General features: G+C 44.0%; 1 protein-coding gene across 1 annotated transcript; it reads right to left on the bottom strand.

The window, feature by feature from the left end:
* Positions 1-391: 391 nt before the first annotated feature.
* Positions 392-20,046, bottom strand: LOC120039148 (SEC14-like protein 1). Its single transcript, XM_038984674.1, has 16 exons — positions 19,899-20,046; positions 18,924-19,015; positions 9,109-9,258; positions 8,773-8,904; positions 7,152-7,280; positions 6,550-6,757; positions 6,245-6,354; positions 5,906-6,095; positions 4,230-4,318; positions 4,039-4,109; positions 3,781-3,952; positions 3,502-3,636; positions 3,163-3,297; positions 2,706-2,960; positions 1,268-1,446; positions 392-1,009 (listed from the first exon to the last, which is right to left on the bottom strand). The coding sequence occupies exons 2-16, from the start codon at positions 18,984-18,986 to the stop codon at positions 904-906; spliced, it is 2,124 nt and encodes a 707-aa protein (XP_038840602.1). The 5' UTR covers positions 18,987-19,015; positions 19,899-20,046; the 3' UTR covers positions 392-903.
* Between the last annotated feature and the right edge of the window lie 231 nt (positions 20,047-20,277).

The raw sequence follows: 20,277 nt of genomic DNA, 5'->3' as shown, positions 1-20,277 counted from the left end.
CGAAGGAACGCAATACTGCATTTAAAATGAGCACAGAATAATAAACATGTAACAACCCAGTAGCCTGTACCACCTTGTTGACGCAAGGTCAAATAGTGTTTTAGAAAAGACATGGCGGAGGTTTAGGAACCTCTCACAGTAATATCGCTGATAGGCCATATCAGTTATAACTTATGCCTTTCTCCATTTCAGCAACACAACTATAAAAGGTTGAGTACAAAGGAAGGAGTGACAGAGTGGCTGGTAAGACAATCACTGGCTGGAGAAGGGCTACTCTAGTATGGTTGTGTGTAGCACTGTTCCTCATGTAACACACTGACATCCTATGGTGAATAAAGGTAACTTCAACAGTACCATCTGAAACAGTAGTCATCATTGTATTACACAAACGCTGAAAATAGTAAGCGCTTTATTGTTCAGTTTCAATAAAATGGGAAACATTTGTGTCACCTCCCTTAAAAAAGAAAGAACAATGGTTTTGAAAGAAAGAGGATGATGATGGTTTGCAAGACATCTTCATATGCATTTATTCATATAGCAGATGTTCCACTTCCAGAGCAATCTTAATGTCGCAAATTATAGATACAGATTAAACAATGTACATGTATATTTTAATAATATATTCCAGTGCTTTAAATGCAAGTACTAGAAGGTGCTCACAGGTAGGAACTCCACTGTTCCACCACATGGCATTAAGGATAGGCTATCCTTGTTCCACACAGTTCATAACAGTTCTCTCATCCCCTTGGGTAGGGTTAAGTCCTCATTGGCAGGTGTTGGTACAGCACTGGTTTTTCTTTAAGGCAACAGGGCAGAAGTCAACAGTATCAGAAGTCAGTTAGATCCTAAATGGGATCTCCATGTTGCAAAACTCAAACTCCTTCACCTCCTATTGGCTGGATGCTACCTTGATACGGTGGAGCTGGACTGTGATTGGCTAGAGGTGGTGGTGGCGGCACTCAGCTGGGAGAAGCCACTGTGACTGGACTCCAGACTGGTCATAGAGCCCCTGGACAGACAGACAGGCAGACAGACAGACAATAGATTAAATATCTATCAAACACCTTTTCTTAGAGCACTGTTTCCCTAAGAATCTTTATAAACACCCTTATAAATTATCACAAATACATTTCCCCCACACAACTACACACTGCCTAAAAAAACAAGCTAGCCTAAAACATTTACTCACTGACATGCAGCAGCCCTACACACTAAGCATCACTATAACAATACACTGCGTTATACAGTATAGTGAATGGTGACTGACCTGAAGTCTTCGGAGCCCAGCACCTCGGTGTAGAACATGACCTTACACTTGTGGGAGGAGACCTGCAGGGAGGCCAGCACGTCGTCCACCCGGGGCAGACTGGAGGTAGAGCAGGCCGGGGAGCAGTGGAACCGCCATTGGAGGATGTAGAACCCGGGCCACCGCGTCACATGGGAGCCCTGGGGAGAGGAGGAGGAGACAGGTGAGGTGGAGGGTCAAAGGCAGCGTTTCCATTCAAATGCCGGCAATAGCTAAATTACAGACTTTATGTAATAGAAACCCATTTGAATTCCCTCATATGTAGGCAAATACTTTGGAAGGCGTGTCCACTGCAGAGTGACACCACATGGAAGTGACTGCAATGATTATTGAGCTACGCAAGGAGGAGGAAGGATAGCCTACAAATTGAACGTCAGCTCCTTGCATGTCTCCCTCTGTCCCTTTGGCTACTGGACCAGGCATTAGATTAGAAGAGGGAAACTAAATGACTTCATCTAAATTCTCCTCCTTGGTGGACTTGTATGACATCTCTGTAAATGGTCTTTTAGAGAGATTCATCTAGCAAAACGTAATAAAATACTTTAATATTTATCCTCTGTATTCACACAGCTTTGTCTGTTAGACTCGCTGGCACGGGAAACTTTGTGGGATGGTACCAGCTGATAAAATGTTGCAAGTTTGCTAGTGAGAATGTGAACTAAAGACAGACAGCCGGAGTAGACAGATGATGGGATTGAAAGACAACCTAAACCAACTTCAATGCATTACAATGTTTTTATTTGTCGGCTTTTAGGTATATAAATATATATATATATATATATATATATAATGTAAAAAAAACATTTAAAAAAAACATCCAAAAGCCAGCAATTACCAGCTGACAGAAACACTGGTCAGAGACACTGCTTAGGGATGAAGAGACCAGATATGAGCACAGCACAGAACTCCCATTGACATCAGTAGATGTTTCAGTTACGCTCACGTCTTAGGATTCAGATCTGAGGTTGGTGGTTCGTTTCCGTAGTGGTATATTGTAAATACTTCGCCACCATGGCCTATTTATTGCCTTACCTCCCTTATCTTACCTCATTTTCACACACTGTATGTAGACTTGTTCTACTGTATTACTGACTGTATGTTTGTTTATGGTGTAACTCTGTGTTGTTGTATGTGTCGAACTGCTTTGCTTTATCTTGGCAAGGTCGGAGTTGTAAATGAGAACTTGTTCTCAACTAGCCTACCTGGTTAAATAAAGGTAAAAAAAAAATATATACAAATAAAAAGTAGTACATGTTATCACGAACACATATATTCGGAAACGTTCAGAAACACAGCCAATTGAACAGACCCACTTACACAAATCCAAATGAGGTACTATCAATCATCAGACCCACCTGTACCAGCTGTGGATGTGACGGTGCCTGTTTCAGTCTCTTACCTGAACACTCTCTCCCTCCTTGCAGGTGAGTGCTGTCTCCACCATACTGTAGTCTTGCCCCAGAATCCAGGATCTGTCAATCAGCTGCATGTTGTTGGTGGCTGGCGACACGATGCTGCCGTGGGCCCCCTGGACATCCCTCTTGGGGGGCTGGGGCGCCCTCCTGGAGTGGTAGATGTTGAAGATGACGTCCCCTTTACACACGTCAAAGTCCCAGGTGATCACAGAAGAGGGCTCGGAGATTTCGATCAGTAGCTGGAACAGGATCGGTAGTGAGTGAACACAGTAGGACAAAACTACAGACAAATGATCGTTAAATCACTGTAATGGGTTTTTATAGCTTTTTGCTGTAACGTTGTATTTCTCCACTAGGGGGAGCAACCTAACCCACTGTTTAAACACAGTCAACTGAGAAGCTGGAAAACACATACTGTAGTTACTGTTCAGATCAGGTTACCTCATGTGGGGCCCCCTTGAAGACACTGGCAGTCTTGTAGATGGTGTCTGTCCACAGCCGCAGCTCCTCACTTTCCAGCGCCTCTGCTGTCCTGTACAGAGATTTGGGGACCATACCTCCTTCAGGGATCTCACACTGGATATGACATGACAGAGGACACAAGAGACACAATCATCCCCCAGTTCTATCAGCACACACAGCTAGGAAAATGTATAATAAGATGACCCAATGTTAACTATATTATGTACTAGCAGCATTAGCCAATATGAATTCATATGCATGTAGAAGGGTACTGTCTACAACAGCCAGATGAGACTCCGGTCTGCCAGACAGACTCACCAGGCAGTCTCCTCCCAGGAAGTCAGGGATGACCTCTCTATCGATGTAGTCTACCAGACCTCCAGGCCCCTGGTAGTCATTCGCAGCATACACCAGGAACTTCTTCCTGGTGTTCTCGTCAATGAATGGACTGACCTGAGCACAGACACTCAGGGTCAAAGGTCGTCTCATATGTTTGCGCTGCACATGCAATTGAATACAACTGAACGTGATCAAGTTGGAGAGAAAGAGAGAGAGAAAGCACTGTACACTACAATGTGTGATGTTACAGGCTCTCACCAGGGTCCAGAGCACAGGGAAGACCCGTGGAGCCCTCAGTATGAGCAGACATCCCAGGGTCTCTGGGTAGTTAGCCTCCACTACCTCTATGATCCTCAGCAGGGCTTTAACCCCCGGACGCCACAGGTGACGCATGTTTAACCCCTCCAGGTCCACCAGGCACGTCCAGCAGCTGACAGATAGAGACAGGAGGGTTATAGGACATACTGTATTCAGGGATGAGAGACATAAGAGGAGTGAGTGTGAAATGGTAGCTACCTGATGGGTCGGCCAAAGACTCTGGTGTTCTCTTCACAACGCCTCAGACCTTCCTCGTTGATGGACAGGACCTGAGGGAGAGTGAAGAGGTGAGAGGTTAGGGGAAGGGAGAGCATTTGCAAATAGTATGTGTTTATGTATTTATGTGTGTGTTTATACCCAGCATCTGGATGTGTGTGTGTCATACTCACTTGTCTCAGAAGGGACTCCTCACCCAAGGCGCGTACTAAACCCTTGGTATCCATTTGACCGAGTCGCAGAATATACAGAGGGCGTCCATCTATAGACAGAGATGGACACAAACACATTCAGTTTCTCTATTGAGTTAACTGAATACTGTCTGCGTCTGTTTAATGTCATGATCATTACTGATCCTCTGTAGCTTTAACAGTGAGGTCACGCAGACAGTATTCAGTTAATCTGATTCAGTTTCTCTATTGAGTTGTGTTGACCATAATCACATCTACAGTATATCCATTTACAACTCACATTAAAGTCATTCATGTAAATATAGGCATTTTACTACCAGCTGTATTTGCTTTTAGGTGGGGGTTATTGTGGTTACTATGGGCCACTTCCTGGTCTGAGGTCCTAGATGTCCGATTGGCTATCAGCTAAGTGGAGATAATGGGTAATTTCCTCTGGCCAGACGTTTCTGACACATGCCAGATCTTACAATGCCTGGACAGGTATTTTACATCTCTGCTAACCACATCATATGCTATAGCAATCTGTCAGCTACCCGTCTGACTCATGCCCACAGACTGGGAGATTTCCCTTGACACATAGTAGACAGGTTTGCATTGACCCAGGTTTATACAAATATAAAAACATTGTGGCAGTGAAATGGAAACGGCAGCTGTAGGATAAACATTCTAAAGATCAACAACATTGTATCATCTGTTTGACAGGGGTGGATTTTTATTTTGTCCAACATTCTTTATTGTGACAAATGATAGAAACGGTGCTTCGAATAAATAATGAAACGGTGCTTCGAATCAATCATTTTGACGGTACGCGGGTCACGTGACGTCATCATGTAACTATAAAGCTCCTCTCCACATTTCATTCTAAATGCCTGCTGCTTGCTAAATCAAAATGTTCAACTATACAAATAATGTTTCTTTGCAGGACAAGGATTGTCCTGACTTTCAAGAATGCCTGAATTGCTTTGCCTTGCTTTTCTGATTGTTTCACCATCCAACTACTTCTGAGCTAGAGGAGTGCACGTTTCACCATGGCACAGTCCGTGGCATACATCGGCACATGAGAAATGTTTGTCATTTCTTGCATTCTATCCATGCTGACTTTTGCAAGCTACCTGAGACATGAAACGGATCGGTGGGAGTGGGCATACAGGCTTATTAATGCACAATTTGACAAAATGGATCATGAAAACACTTCAATCACTTAAATTTGTGTTCAACACTAGGTTCTTGCAAATAATCGTATTTTAAATGTTTAGGTGTGACGTCATTACGTCCAGCTGTTTTTACGGACACAAAACAGTTCAACAGAAATGCCCCATAGCAGGCAATTGTAGCAACTATTTTGTATGCAAAATGCCCCAAAAAAATTACTACAAATAATCACTGGACAAGTTCATGGAAACATAGCTAGTGATGTCACTTCCAGAGAAGCAACCAGACATTACAGTTAGTCATTACCAATACATATAAGAGCTGGGACACATTCACTAGAAACCAAACGGAAGAAAACACTGTGAAACTGTGGTGGTGCAGTACTTCCTGAATTTGTGCAATAAGAACACTAATTTCCCATTTCAAAATATATTTTCATCTTCTGTCTGTGCTCGTTGAACACTACCCTGCCGTTAAAACCCTATCCTGCTCCGAGAGGTACCTACCTCTGTCGTGGTGGTGCCAGCCCCCGGTGTAGTATTCATGTAGCAGCTGAGGTCTCTCCCAGGAGTCCAGCAGGAAGTCCACCTGGTGCTGCTTCCTCCAGGTGAGCGACTGACACAGGATCTCCCGGGCCTTCTCCAGGTTAAAGTCCCGGGCCCGCAGGAAACGCAGCACGTGCTGGTCCTTAGGGATCTAGGGGAGGGAGAGGAGATTGTGTTTATTCAGATGTTGTGGTGTGTGTGAGTTGGATGTGTGTTTTACTTACATCTACGTCCTTTGGATTCAAGTTTTGCTCGTTTGCAGCTATTTGAGTGTTAGGTGTGTTCATACACGTGTCCAACCTTGCCCTTGTGGGTCTCTTGCAGCCACTGGCGTAGTCTTATAAGACAGCTCTCCTGCAGCGGCGTCAGGTCTCCTAGGTAACGCCTGATGTAGTCTGCATCCAACTTGTCTGCAATCGAAACACAGACACAGTCAATTCACACACATACCCAAATGCATACCCACAGTCTACCAGCCCAAGGCAGCCCAAGGCAAGGCCAGAATGTTTGCTTTCAGAGCCAGAGGAACTTGGGACTTCAGCCGTGACAGATCCTTCAGATTGTGTGTGTTTATTACTGTGTTGATTCTGACTCGGAACACTGACCATCTGGGGAGCCAGCCGGTAGATCTGTGGGGCTGGCAGTGGGGGTCTCTTTGGCAGTGGGCACAGGGATGGCATTGGCAGGGGCACTGGTGAGTGGCAGCTGGAGCCTGGCAGTGGGTGGGGGGGCCTGAGGGGGGCTCCAGCGGGGGACGTGGGTCACCCCCTCGTCCTCCAACTCCTTCAGGTAATACTCTATGATCTCTTTGCCCTGGAGGAAAGAGCACATGACTGCATAAGGACAGTACAGGTAGCTAGTGTAATGAGCAAACACTGTGGGTAAATAGTGCAGGTTTGTTTACACACGCGCCTGGCCGCATACGAGCACACCCCATTGTGTGACAAAGCTGAGCAGGATATATGGCCCAACAGGCAAATGTGAGAAGATCCTGGTTAACACACTCAGTTTACACAGATCTGCCAGACTGGATCACAGAAGGCCTGGAAATAGACTGCGAAAGCATGCTTATGTAACACTGGGTCTATATGGGGGAGCAGCATGCTGGATGATGATGATGATGGTGGTATATCCTATAGCCTCATCCATCCCCCACACTGACATGTACACTGTACTCACATGCTCACAGACTGACACATGAACACACCTTTTTAATACTGTTGGCATATTGCTTCATGGCTAGCTTCTCGGCCGCGTTCTCAAAGCCAAAGAAGGACTTGATGTCCAGACTGGCTGTCTGCTCGAAACACGTCCACTCCTCATTCTCTGGGTGAACCTGTGGAGGAAGCACAACTCATCACAAAACAGACGCCAAATGGATGAACCCTTTACACTGGTGGGAAATGGCCTATATGGATAGGGCGAAATTGAAATGTTTCTTACAGAAGCATGGTAGCAATTGAAAGGGAACAGTTTGGAGATTATGGCGAAATTGTTAGGCCACAACCATTACACTGTTGATTTTACATTTACTATATTTTTCTGCACATTTGTTGATCAAATCTGAAAATACTCTGGATACATTCAGTAACATGAGACTATTCCTGGAAAATGTGGGTAGGTGCAACATAAGAGAAGAAAAGTGACAAGGGTTTGAGTGAGAGGACTAACTGGCGTCTCCAAGCAGCCACACACCTCTCCAAAGTGTGCAGTTCCTACGTAACTTCAATGCACTTAAGACTCAAATAACAGTCCTCAACTATGAGGTGCTATATTTTGGCTCTCTTGTAGTTGTTATGTAAGGAACACAACCCTGCATTCCTACCATCACAATTACGGTTGTTGCTTACACAATCCAAAAATGTCCCATTATAAATCACAATCTGGGTCAGGTGGGCATCGATTGAAAGCTTGTTCTATTGTCACCATGACTAGCTAAGTTACAAAATAAGATTTTACAGTGTTAGGCTTTCACAGGGTAATTCATAGAAACAGATGTCAATTTTGGTACGCATAGAAAAGAGTCACGCATGCATTAACCTACACGTTCCACTGAGATTATTCTTCACAATACAACAAACATCATCTCATTCTGTTAAAAAACACCAGGATATGATGCCATGTCACCTTGTAACTGTACATCAAACATAGTGATCATAAACACTGACACTGTATATGACATGACTTTTATGATTTGGAAATGTGATGTGCACATTTGGACTCACGGGTGTTTGGCTTGCTTGTATGACATCAAAGCGGTATTTATTACCATCTTCAACGTCTCATCCTTAAAAATATATCGAGTCCTCTTAATTTATAGCATTTTCCTCATTCAGACAACTAAAAATTTGCACAAGTTGTCCAATTAGCAGGAGGGATGGGGGCAACATCCTGTCGCGTGCTGTGCTCAAGTTCAAAACCCATACTGAGCTGTGAAGTTCAGAGCCTGAGCTCCGACGTCATTAATAGGCGCTTATCAGTCCCCAAATCTGACTTTGTCAACCCATATATGGGTACGAGTATAAAGGGCTACAAAACCTGTTGCAGTGATAGAGAGAGTGTGGCTATGTTTACACAGGCAGCTCAATCCTAATATATTATAATCACTAATAGCCTTCACACATTTAAGAAAATAAAGTGTCAAACACACACAACTACTATATGTTGCTAGTCTTTTGACCAATCAGATCAGCTCTGAAAAAGATCTCATGTGCAAAGATCTGATGTGATTGGTCAAAAGACAAATGAGTGTAAAAAATATCAGAATTAGGCTGCCTGTGTAAAACGCAGCCCATGTAACCAATGATTATTATAGTTGTGGGGCACACCGTGTAGTTGCAGATCTCATGGACGATGACTCTGTTGGAGAAGGTCTCGTTGACGACCTCGATGTGCAGCGCCCTCTCCCTGTGGTCCAGAGTGTTCTTATGGATGAAGTACAGGTAGTCCACACCAGCCATCTAGACACACACAGTAGACCACAGTCAATCAACTCTGGACAACACTAACACAACGTCCCTACCAGGATACTCAGGTCTGAGGGGAAATAATCACTAATAGCCTTCACATTAGAAAATAAGAGAATCAAACAGACACTATTATACATTGCTAGCTTGAGTGGCTTCACTGCTCAAGGGAAAAGTTAAAGGTGAAAGGTAAGATACCCTTTTGAACAGCCGGGGGGCGTCTGCCTCCACCTTACAGCGCCTCTCAATGAACACAGTGGCTCCGTCATCACTGTGCTCCTCCTTCACCACCTCACTGTCCACAAAGATGGGGATCAGGGGGCAGTTTGGAAACCTCCGCACATAGGCCTAATGGGAGAGAGGGAGGAAGAAAATATGCAATATTACTCACATGATGAAAACAAAACGCAATCCATGACATACAGTGAAAGTATTTTCTGGGTTATAATCACTTTGATCAAAAAAAAAATTGTATAATGTCCGCCCTAAGGCCACTGTTAATGTTTTTGTTTCCATGGCGAAGCAGAGGTGGGGAGCGTTGCGCATCACGGTGAACCAAAATGCATTACATGCTGCTATTCTATCACGCCTGCAATGATGTCCGACAGAAAAACAGTCTGCGTTGTTTGCAGAAACGTCTTCTTTGTTGTAATATTGCAAACGGACGTGGCAGTTTCACCATTAAGGATTCCAGCTTTAAGTGTTGGTAATCAAACAGCAGTCATCTGGCTCTTTAAAGTGTGCTTTCTCTTTGAATTCATGGCTTATATGACGATCAGGCCAAGACAGACCTACCGGTCTACCTCTGTCAATATTGGCCCCCGGACGGAGTGATATCTTTATAATGCTGCTGAGGCCCCTGGAGGACTCCCTCTGGACAAAGGACACCAGATAAGTTAGTAGGTCATGTGACAATCACAGAATCCAACCAGAGTCAATGTCAAGAGCTGACATAGTTATGTCACACACACACACACACACACACCAGGGCTGACCAATACAAAGAGCACCCATGTTGATTACACATGACGGTTCTCAACTGAACTCTACCCGTAACTCAAGTCCATCTGTAACGCTGGCGCGTTTTGGACTTCTACCCCCTTTTAAACATGTGTTTCAGCTGCAGACTACTGGGTTGTACCATTGGATTTGTCCATTTATTCTCTGTGGTAACAACCATTAGTCTATATGATTAACGGGGTCTGAGCTAGAGAGGTGTTTGTGAGAAAAGGACGGATCCCGAAGGAGAGGGGGGGGGGGGGGGGGGGGCTGGGTCTTTTATACAAAAATGGCTGTAGAGTCTGAATGGTTTCAGGTGCACACTATTAACATGTATATATGAAAAGCTGAGACTCTCACAAACATGTTTTGCCCTATGACTCTCACAAGCTGCACAAGAGTCATTAGAAGGTAAAGGGTTCTTCTACATAGCAGATCCCAGTACATTTATTTTATATAACCTTTATTTAACTAGGCAAGTCAGTTAAGAACAAATTCTTATTTACAATGACTGCCTACACCAACCAAACCCTAACGATGCTGGGCCAATTGTGCGCCGCCCTATGGGACTCCCAATCACAGCCGGATGTGATACAGCCTGGAATCGAACCAGGGTCTGTAGTGACGGGTCTCCAGCACTGAGATGCAGTGCCTTAGACCGCTGCGCCACCCGGGAGCCCAGTGTCTACATAGTGTCTATAAAACTGTAATAAGCTCACAGTGTTGCTGTCCAACTCTAGACTCCACTGAGTTGTCAGTGACTTGTTGGATATTCATTTCAGTGCGCAAACAATTTCTGTACGTACAGCATTCGTATAAATTCATTTTATCAGGTTTTTGTTTTGGCTAACCTTATTTTCCCCAACGATGAAATTCGGGAGTGGACTTTGGATCGGTCTCTGTCCAGCCGTCTGTGCGTACGTTAGTCACACGCGATCTCGACAGCACTGGCCCGATGTTGACCAAACTTGGGTGAATGATGCGGCATTTACAATGCATCTTTCGTGGGGGACAACAAGTTTACTGTTGCTTTGTTATGGACATTTGTCAATAAAACTCATGAACTCAACTGTTTATTTAAAATTGTTTAGTGTTCTACTTGTATCCCTGGTTGTCCTGAAAAGAAAGTGGTAAAACACTTGACTGTGAGGTGAAATATAAGGGCTGGACAAGCAGATAAATGAAAGTCAGATAAACGAAAAGACAATTTTTGCTGGAATCTGTGCTAATTTGGGGTTTCACCCTATCAATGGTGCAGAGTACACAGAGGTCAATCTGCTGACACACACATAAAACACCCACCCTTTTCAAAGTCACTATCTAGGTTTCCATCCAATTGGCGACAGATTTTCATGCAATTATTAGAATAGAACAATTCCCCCCAGTGGTGTTTCCACCAAACGGACTTGTTGTGGATAATAAATCAGTGTGTGATGACCTAGTGCACAAAACATGTCTTTTTTTGCTTAAGTTTTAATGTACCAAATAAAAATTGAAAGTTCAATGTGTTTCTGTTTCAACTCTACTGATATTTTTGTCACAAAAACTGCAAATATGCCTACTCTGGTCTTGACACGTGTGCTCTAGCCAACAGCTCACAGATACAGTGAGGGTAGTCTACATGATGACTTTACTATGGATAAGACCGAGAATATTTATATTTGTCAAATGGCAGTCAAGCACTGATCATGTCAACAGAATAAAACCATCAATATTTATTGGAAAGGAGCATCAATCTCATGCCAGTGCACTTTCACCACCCTGTGAAGTTCATAACTTATTTCATCTGTAGCCTAATAAACTGCAAGGTTTCCCAAGTAGTAGTGGGAGGACCACATACCATAACATGGCGTGACTTCAATATGATGGTTATTTTATAAATATTTACGCATAAAGGAATATCCAACGCCATTTCTCGCATAATTAATTTTACCGATACAAAAAGATCCCAACGAACAAATGATCTGGAGGCATTTAGAAAATTGGACCCGTACTTCCTGTTTCCATCACAACGTGGTTAATGACAGTGCAACAGTGCAAGTCTTTATGGATCAAACAAAGCTGGTGTGCAGTCTGATCGATAGAATGACGAGGCACGAAGACATCATCCGTGAATATTGATTGAATAACATTACAGAGGGATATACAGTTGACTACAGTTACACAACCAAGACATGTAACAACTATCTTTCAATGCTTGGGAACATAAGATACGGAGTCCATTTCCTTCTTCCCCATTACCAAGCCAAAACACTAAAGTAGTATATAGGCTTCAGTGCATAAACCAAGAAGCTTACAGTTAGATAGTTGGGTGTATTGTCCATCGTCTCTAACAGTGCCTGCATTCAGAAAACCAAACTGCCTCAGACGTTCTGAGCCTACGTGCATATTCTAAATATTTAGGCCCAAATCTTGCTTCAGGATAGATAAAACATATCCATTATTTTGTCTGGATTTTGTGTTATTAGCCAACGATACTGGCTTCCTGTTAAGGCTAGGGCTGATTTCAAGGTTTTACTGGTAACCTACAATGCATTACATGGACTTGCTCCTACCCATTTGGTCCTGTTGTACATACCTAGACGTACGCTACATTCACAAGACACAGGCCTCCTTATTGTTCATAGACGTTCTAAGCAAACAGCTGGAGGCAAGGCGTTCTCCTATAGAGCTCCATTTTTATGGAACGGTCTACCTACCCATGTGAGAGACACAGACTCGGTTTCAACCTTTAAGTCTTTACTGAACACTCATCTCTTCAGTAGGTCCCTATGATTGAGTGTACTCTGGCCCAGGGGTGAGAAGGTGAACGGCAAGGCACTGGAGTGACAAACCACCCTTGTTGTCTCTGCCTGGCTGGCTCCCCTCTCTCCAATGGGATTCTCTGCTTCTATTGCGAGGGCTGACTCACTGTCTTGCTCGTCTCGCTCTCCCATGCCGTCCCTAGGTGGGGTGCATTGTGCCAGGCTTTTTTCCACTCTACCCTACTTGAGTGGGTTGAGTTACTAACGTGATCTTCCTGTCCGGTTTTGCGCCCCCTCAGGCACGGGCGGTGGGGGAGATCTTTGTGGGCTATACTCTGCCTTGTCTCAGGGTAGTAAGTTAGTGGTCTGTTGTTATACCTTTGGTGGTGTGGGGGTTGTGCTTTGACAAAGTGGGTGGGGTTATATCCTGCCTGGTTTGACCTGTCCGGAGGTAACTCAGTCTCCAGTATCTATGCTGCAATAGTCTATATGCCAGGAAGCTAGGGTCAGTCGGTCCTATCTGGTGTACTGTGTGATCTTAGCTATGATCCCTCTAAAGCCCCCCCCTCCCCAAAATCAGCCAAAACAAGACATGGTATCAACAGCAAGCTGAAATTAGCCATTTATAATTCCCCACATGGCAGTTAGTCATTCATGCTAACAAATCTGGCCATCCAGAATCACAACAACACGCTGACTTCTGCCCCATGGAAGCGCGCACATAGTTTGTGACATTGTCAGCTAACCCATCTACGGAACCCTGACCTGTTCACCAGACGCTACCTTGTCGTGCTGCTGATCCAGTTTCTGCTGCTCTGCCTGCGGCTATGGAACCCTGACCTTTTCACTGGTCATGCTACCTTGAACCGGACCTGCTGTTTCCACCCTCTCTCTCCAGCACCGGCCACCCCTCAGAGCCTGGTTCCTCTCTAGGTTTCTTCCTAGGTTCCAGCCTTTCCTGGGAGTTTTTCCTTGCCACCGTGCTACATCTGCATTGCTTGATCTGGGGTTTTATTCTTATTCATTCCTTTACACTTGTGTGTAAAAGGTAGTTGTTGTGAAATTGTTAGATTACTTGTTAGATATTATTGCATGGTCGGAACTAGAGGCACAAGCATTTCGCAACACTGGCATTATCTGCTAACCATGTGAAGGTGACCAATAAAATTTGATTTGATTTTGATTTGAATATGAAAAACAAATCTGTTTACATAAACGTTCCCGAGAACGGAGGAATGTTGTCGTCAGTGATAAGCGGTAAACCAACATGCCAGGTTTGGTGTGATGGTGTCAGGACAGGAGTGATACTGTAATGGCTGTCAGTGGGCCAAACCAAGGGTCAGTCACTGGGACGGTCAGTCAGAGGACAGAGGAAGCCTCTAGTCTGGCTAGGCCCTCATTCTAGTGTGAACTGCTGTCATTAGAACAGCCTTTTTACAGCCAGGCAGCCCCGCAACCTTTAAATCAACTGACAATCTTTGAAATGCCTTTGAATCACGCCGACAGTGTGTGAATGGAAGTATAACAAAAAACATTCCCAGAAATTTAACAGATGTTGCCGAGTCTAGAACTGAGATAAGAACTCCTGGGGGTCAAAGGTTGGGTTTTTTGGTATTTGGTGAAGCAGAGCCACGGCTGCAGTTAGAGAAAGAACAGAGCACCTGACTTCCACTGTAATCAGGTTGCGTAACACAGGACACTTACAAAATAAACAATGTCAGTGTTTTTAACGAGCTAAGCTTTTGTTCAGTAATGACCTTTTCCAGCGCTGACCTTCTTATTATACAATGTAACTTGCTTCTGGCTTAATAGATAACCCCAATGAACAGGAAGTGGCACAGCGTCTCAAACAGAGCAGAAACAAGGTAAACAGATGCCGAGCCAAGACAGAGCCAAGAGCTTAAATTTAAGAGCTTAGAAAATAAAAGTGGATATAATCATAAGATATACTGATTGCATTTTAATGGATTTTGGGCCAAGCTATTCACCGTAAAACACTGAGGCTGTGCACTGAACAGATGTGGGGGCTGATATGATAAAAACAACCCTTCATACAGCGTGTTTTGTCTGAGTGAATCTGTACTAAGCCACAACTTCCCCCGGATGGAGCAGTCCTATCAGCCCTAACAGGGCAGACCAGCGGTAGGCCAGGCAGCAGACGGGACCAAGCACAGCGAGGGGAGGCCTAATGACACCCAGGGCCTAGTTCAGAGAGCAGCCAGTCAACCACAGCTAAGCAGGAAGTCACAGTGGGAGCAGCAGACACAGACAGTACTGTATAACTAGGCCCAGGGGAGAGACGAGAGAAGATAGAAATGAGAGAAGAAATGATATGGGAGAAGGAGCGGCGACTGGAGTACTGCTTGTTCTGTCACAAGCCAGAATGCACCCCATATCAGAATGAGAGGACTAGCACATCTAAAATAGATAAGCTTCCCAGGCAGCCACACCAAGGCATGCTCTTAAACATAAAACCCATACAGCATGATGGGGCCTCTGACAGATGATCCTGAGACAGACAGCTGGTGGCGTGGTGAGAGAGAGGCAGACTATGGGAGGTGCATAGAACTGCATAGAGCCATGGCTACATGGAACTCTATTCCACATCAGGTAACTGGAGGTAACTGATGCAAGCAGTAGAATCAGATAGAAAAAAAACAGATAGAAATATACCTTATGGATCAGCGTGGACTGAAGAGACACAGGCACAGACATACACTGCTCAAAAAAATAAAGGGAACACTAAAATAACACATCCTAGATCTGAATGAATTAAATATTCTTATTAAATACTTTTTTCTTTACATAGTTGAATGTGCTGACAACAAAATCACACAAAAATTATCAATGGAAATCAAATTTGTCAACCCATGGAGGTCTGGATTTGGAGTCACACTCAAAATTAAAAGTGGAAAACCACACTACAGGCTGTCCTTAAAACAAGTCAAAATGAGGCTCAGTAGTGTGTGTGGCCTCCACGTGCCTGTATGACCTCCCTACAACGCCTGGGCATGCTCCTGATGAGGTGGCGGACGGTCTCCTGAGGGATCTCCTCCCAGACCTGGACTAAAGCATCCGCCAACTCCTGGACAGTCTGTGGTGCAACGTGGCGTTGGTGGATGGAGCGAGACATGATGTCCCAGATGTGCTCAATTGGATTCAGGTCTGGGGAACGGGCGGGCCAGTCCATAGCATCAATGCCTTCCTCTTGCAGGAACTGCTGACACACTCCAGCCACATGAGGTCTAGCATTGTCTTGCATTAGGAGGAACCCAGGGCCAACCGCACCAGCATATGGTCTCACAAGGGGTCTGAGGATCTCATCTCGGTAACTAATGGCAGTCAGGCTACCTCTGGCGAGCCCATGGAGGGCTGTACGGCCCCCCAAAGAAATGCCACCCCACACCATGACTGACCCACCGCCAAACCGGTCATGCTGGAGGATGTTGCAGGCAGCAGAATGTTCTCCACGGCGTCTCCAGACTATCACGTCTGTCACATATGCTCAGTGTGAACCTGCTTTCATCTGTGAAGAGCACGGGGCGCCAGTGGCGAATTTGCCAATCTTGGTGTTCTCTGGCAAATGCCAAACGTCCTGCACGGTGTTGGGCTGTAAGCACAACCCCCACCTGTGGACGTCGGGCCCTCATACCACCCTCATGGAGTCTGTTTCTGACCGTTTGAGCAGACACATGCACATTTGTGGCCTGCTGGAGGTCATTTTGCAGGGCTCTGACAGTGCTCCTCCTGCTCCTCCTTGCACAAAGGCGGAGGTAGCGGTCCTGCTGCTGGGTTGTTGCCCTCCTACGGCCTCCTCCACGTCTCCTGATGTACTGGCCTGTCTCCTGGTAGCGCCTCCATGCTCTGGACACTACGCTGACAGACACAGCAAACCTTCTTGCCACAGCTCGCATTGATGTGCCATCCTGGATGAGCTGCACTACCTGAGCCACTTGTGTGGGTTGTAGACTCCGTCTCATGCTACCACTAGAGTGAAAGCACCGCCAGCATTCAAAAGTGACCAAAACATCAGCCAGGAAGCATAGGAACTGAGAAGTGGTCTGTGGTCACCACCTGCAGAACCACTCCTTTATTGGGGGTGTCTTGCTAATTGCCTATAATTTCCACCTGTTGTCTATTCCATTTGCACAACAGCATGTGAAATTTATTGTCAATCAGTGTTGCTTCCTAAGTGGACAGTTTGATTTCACAGAAGTGTGATTGACTTGGAGTTACATTGTGTTGTTTAAGTGTTCCCTTCATTTTTTTGAGCAGTGTATGATAAGACACGCTCGTACACATGGATTTTGTGTTGTAGATATGTGGTAGTAGAGTAGTGGCCTGAGGGAACACACTTAATGTGTTGTGAATAGTGTTATGAAATGTAATGTTATGTAATATTTTAAATAGTATATAACTGCCTTCATGTTGCTGGACCCCAGGAAGAGTAATGGGGATACTTAATAAATATAAATATCATGGTTAAACAGATTGTGTTTTGGGCCTGACTTCCCCTCCAGTTAGGATCTGACTGTTAGAACACTGTGCCCCAACCACCCCCACTCTGTCTGAAGTCCTGCGATCTGATCTCTTCACTGAACTGGGATTAGAAGACTGCTGACTTCCTGCCAAGTCACGAGATACTCATTTTTATTTATTTATATACACACACACACAACCGTTCAAACGTTTGGGGTCACTTAGAAATGTCCTTGTTTTTGAAAGAAAAGCAAATTTTTCTAAATTAAATAGTACCCGCAAAACACCAGTCTCAACGTCAACAGTGAAGAGACGACTCCGGGATGCTGGCCTTCCAGGCAGAGTTCTTCTGTCCAGTGTCTGTTCTTTTGCCCATATTTTATTGGACAGTCAGATATGTCTTTTTCTTTGCAACTCTGCCTAGAAGGCCAGCATCTCGGAGTCACCTCTTCACTGTTGACATTGAGACTGGTGTTTTGCGAGTACTATTTAATGAAGCTGCCAGTTGAGGACTTGTGAGGCGTCTGTTTCTCAAACTAGACACTCTAATGTACTTGTCCTCTTGCTCAGTTGTGCCCTGGGGCCTCCCACTCCTCTTTCTGGTTAGAGCCAGTTTGCACTGTTCTGTGAAGGGAGTAGTACACAGCGTTGTACGAGATCTTCAGTTTCTTGGCAATTTCTCGCATGGAATAGCCTTCATTTCTCAGAACAAGAATAGACTGGCGAGTTTCAGAAGAAAGTTATTTGTTTCTGGCCATTTTGAGCCTGTAATCGAAACCACAAATGCTGATGCTTCAGATACTTAACTAGTCTAAAGAAGGCCAGTTGTATTGCTTCCTTAAATCAGAACAGCAGTTTTCAGCTGTGCTAACATAATTGCAAAATGGTTTTCTAATGGTCAATTAGCCTTTTAAAATGATCAACTTGGATTAGCTAACCACGTACGCCTATGTAGATATTCCATTTTTTTTTTTTTTTTTTTTTTTTTTAATTAAAAAAAATCTGCCGTTTCCAGCTACGATAGTCATTTACAACGTTAACAATGTCTACACTGTAATTCTGATCAATTTGGTGTTATTTTAAATGGACAAAAAATGTGTTTTTCTTTCAAAAACAAGGACATTTCTAAGTGACCCCAAACTTTTGAACGGTAGTGTATGTATGTATGTATGTATGTATGTATGTGACATTGTGGATTGGTGTATTTCCTATGACTTTCGCAACCATCTGCAGAACTACTACTGTACATCTATGCAGTGGTGATCGGTGACTGAAATCAAGAATAATGTATATTACAGCAGGGCAAGTGGAAAAGCTAATATATGGTATTGCATTTAACAGAGAGCATCGCTTTAGTCAAGGTGCCTGCAAAAATACTAAAGGCAAAAAGTTACTAATTAAACCGTACTCTTACAGTTTCATACTCAATAATAAATATGATACTGTGTTATCTGCTGCCACGACTAATTAGGTTGGGTGAACAGAAATACTGCAGACTGTGTTTCCAAAACAAAAAGGTGGATAAACAATGATCTCACCAACAAAACACGAGAACATGACATAATACAGGGCCCAGGGACACTGTAATACAGTGTATAGAGATATATTGTATGAGATAGGTTTCTATGCAGCCAAACCACACTTTGTTCCTGCAGCACAAAACACTGGCAGTCTGACTGCCTGGGCGTCTGGGCCCAATTTGCACATGAGCACTGCAACCTCTCACAAACATCCCACACATATATGCATAGACAAACCAGCAGCCTAAACACACAAATGTACATAACTTACCGCCATTATCAGCTCAAAGGGGTGTTTGTAGACCCTTACAGGTGACTGGTATTGTTGCACCATGGCTGTAGCTCAACCTCTAGAGCTCTGCCCTGAAATGTACAATAGACAAACCCTAGTGTTAGTTAGAGATCACTGGACACAGCACTGAAGAACTGTAACTAACATAACATCCTCTGCACATCATAAGTTCACATCATCATGAAGCAAAGGTCAAAGGAATGGAATTTGTAAAGACAACAAAGACAAATGCTGCATCATCAGCTCTAAAACCAACTGGACAGCTGGCCTGATGCAAATCGCTTGATTGTCCTCAATTGCAAAGGCACTATTCTTTAGGTCATAAACTGTAGTAGCTGATTGATCGGTTAACATGCTGAGATCAACGGTAATCACAGGATGATGACCATAATGATACAATAGGCTACTGAGCCAGACCAAAATCATTTACCTGGCTGGGATTTGAGAAAAGTGGCATCTATCATCTGGGCTAAGCCTACAGACTCACAGTGGCATTGTGTTATTTTCTTATTTGTAATGACGTTAGTCCATTTTATACAGTGAACAGCTGACACAGATACAGTAGACTAGCTGTAACTTGGACTTCAAAATAAAGAGTGGTTTTGATGGCATAGCTTTCTAGTTACAAAAACAAAACATGTACAAGAGTACAGTAGCTACATTATCACACTTTCAGGAAATTCCCTTGTGCAATGACACGTTATATCCACTAATTGAGTATTTGAATAATTGTATTATAGATCATAACTATTACAATCCACAACACTAGCTTGCCTGTTTATCGATACGTAAGCGGCAAGTTATTTATGTCTCTTGACAACTTCATTTTGATGACTGTCAAATCGGCCCAAAAAAAATATTTAGATGGTCGACATTTTCAGAACGAATTCTACTCCCTCAGACATTAGCGAAATGACTAGGCCTTACACGGCGAAAAATGTACCTAAAACTTACCAGATCGATGACTTTCGGAGATAAGTCAAGTGAAGTTTGTCAGTAGATGATCTACTTATATTAAATCCATGGTACGCTCCAACAAATACGTAAATCAACCAACTTTCTGAGACGGGTTTGATGTTGAATCCACCGCAAGCGGCGGGCGTAGCTAACTCCGCCTCTTTTGTATACGTCACAATTGTATAACATATTGTCATGGAGCAATGTGTTTTTCAAGTGAGGATAGACATTACTGGGAATAAGCTAAGGTAACATTGTTGAAACCAATGACAGTCAAATAAAAGGTTGCAACATTGTATATGCTGTCATGAATGAATGAAACCATCATAGTAGCCTATCCTAAAAAATATATGTGTTTGTATGGAAATATACAGAT

This window comes from Salvelinus namaycush, chromosome 3 (assembly GCF_016432855.1).
Source record: "Salvelinus namaycush isolate Seneca chromosome 3, SaNama_1.0, whole genome shotgun sequence".
NCBI lineage: Eukaryota > Metazoa > Chordata > Actinopteri > Salmoniformes > Salmonidae > Salvelinus > Salvelinus namaycush.
The sequence above is the reverse complement of the archived record's forward strand: the minus strand, read 5'-3'. Positions and strand labels throughout refer to the sequence as shown.

What these genes read in the sequence shown, in the direction of transcription:
- LOC120039148 (XM_038984674.1), bottom strand. Translation starts at nt 18,986, where the DNA reads ATGGTGCAACAATACCAGTCACCTGTAAGGGTCTACAAACACCCCTTT. An exon ending in AGGAGTCCCTTCTGAGACAA is followed by an intron (nt 4,110 to 4,229) that starts GTGAGTATGACA and finishes ACTCTCCCTCAG; the next exon opens with GTCCTGTCCATCAACGAGGA. An exon ending in TCCTGGGAGGAGACTGCCTG is followed by an intron (nt 3,298 to 3,501) that starts GTGAGTCTGTCT and finishes TGTCATATCCAG; the next exon opens with TGTGAGATCCCTGAAGGAGG.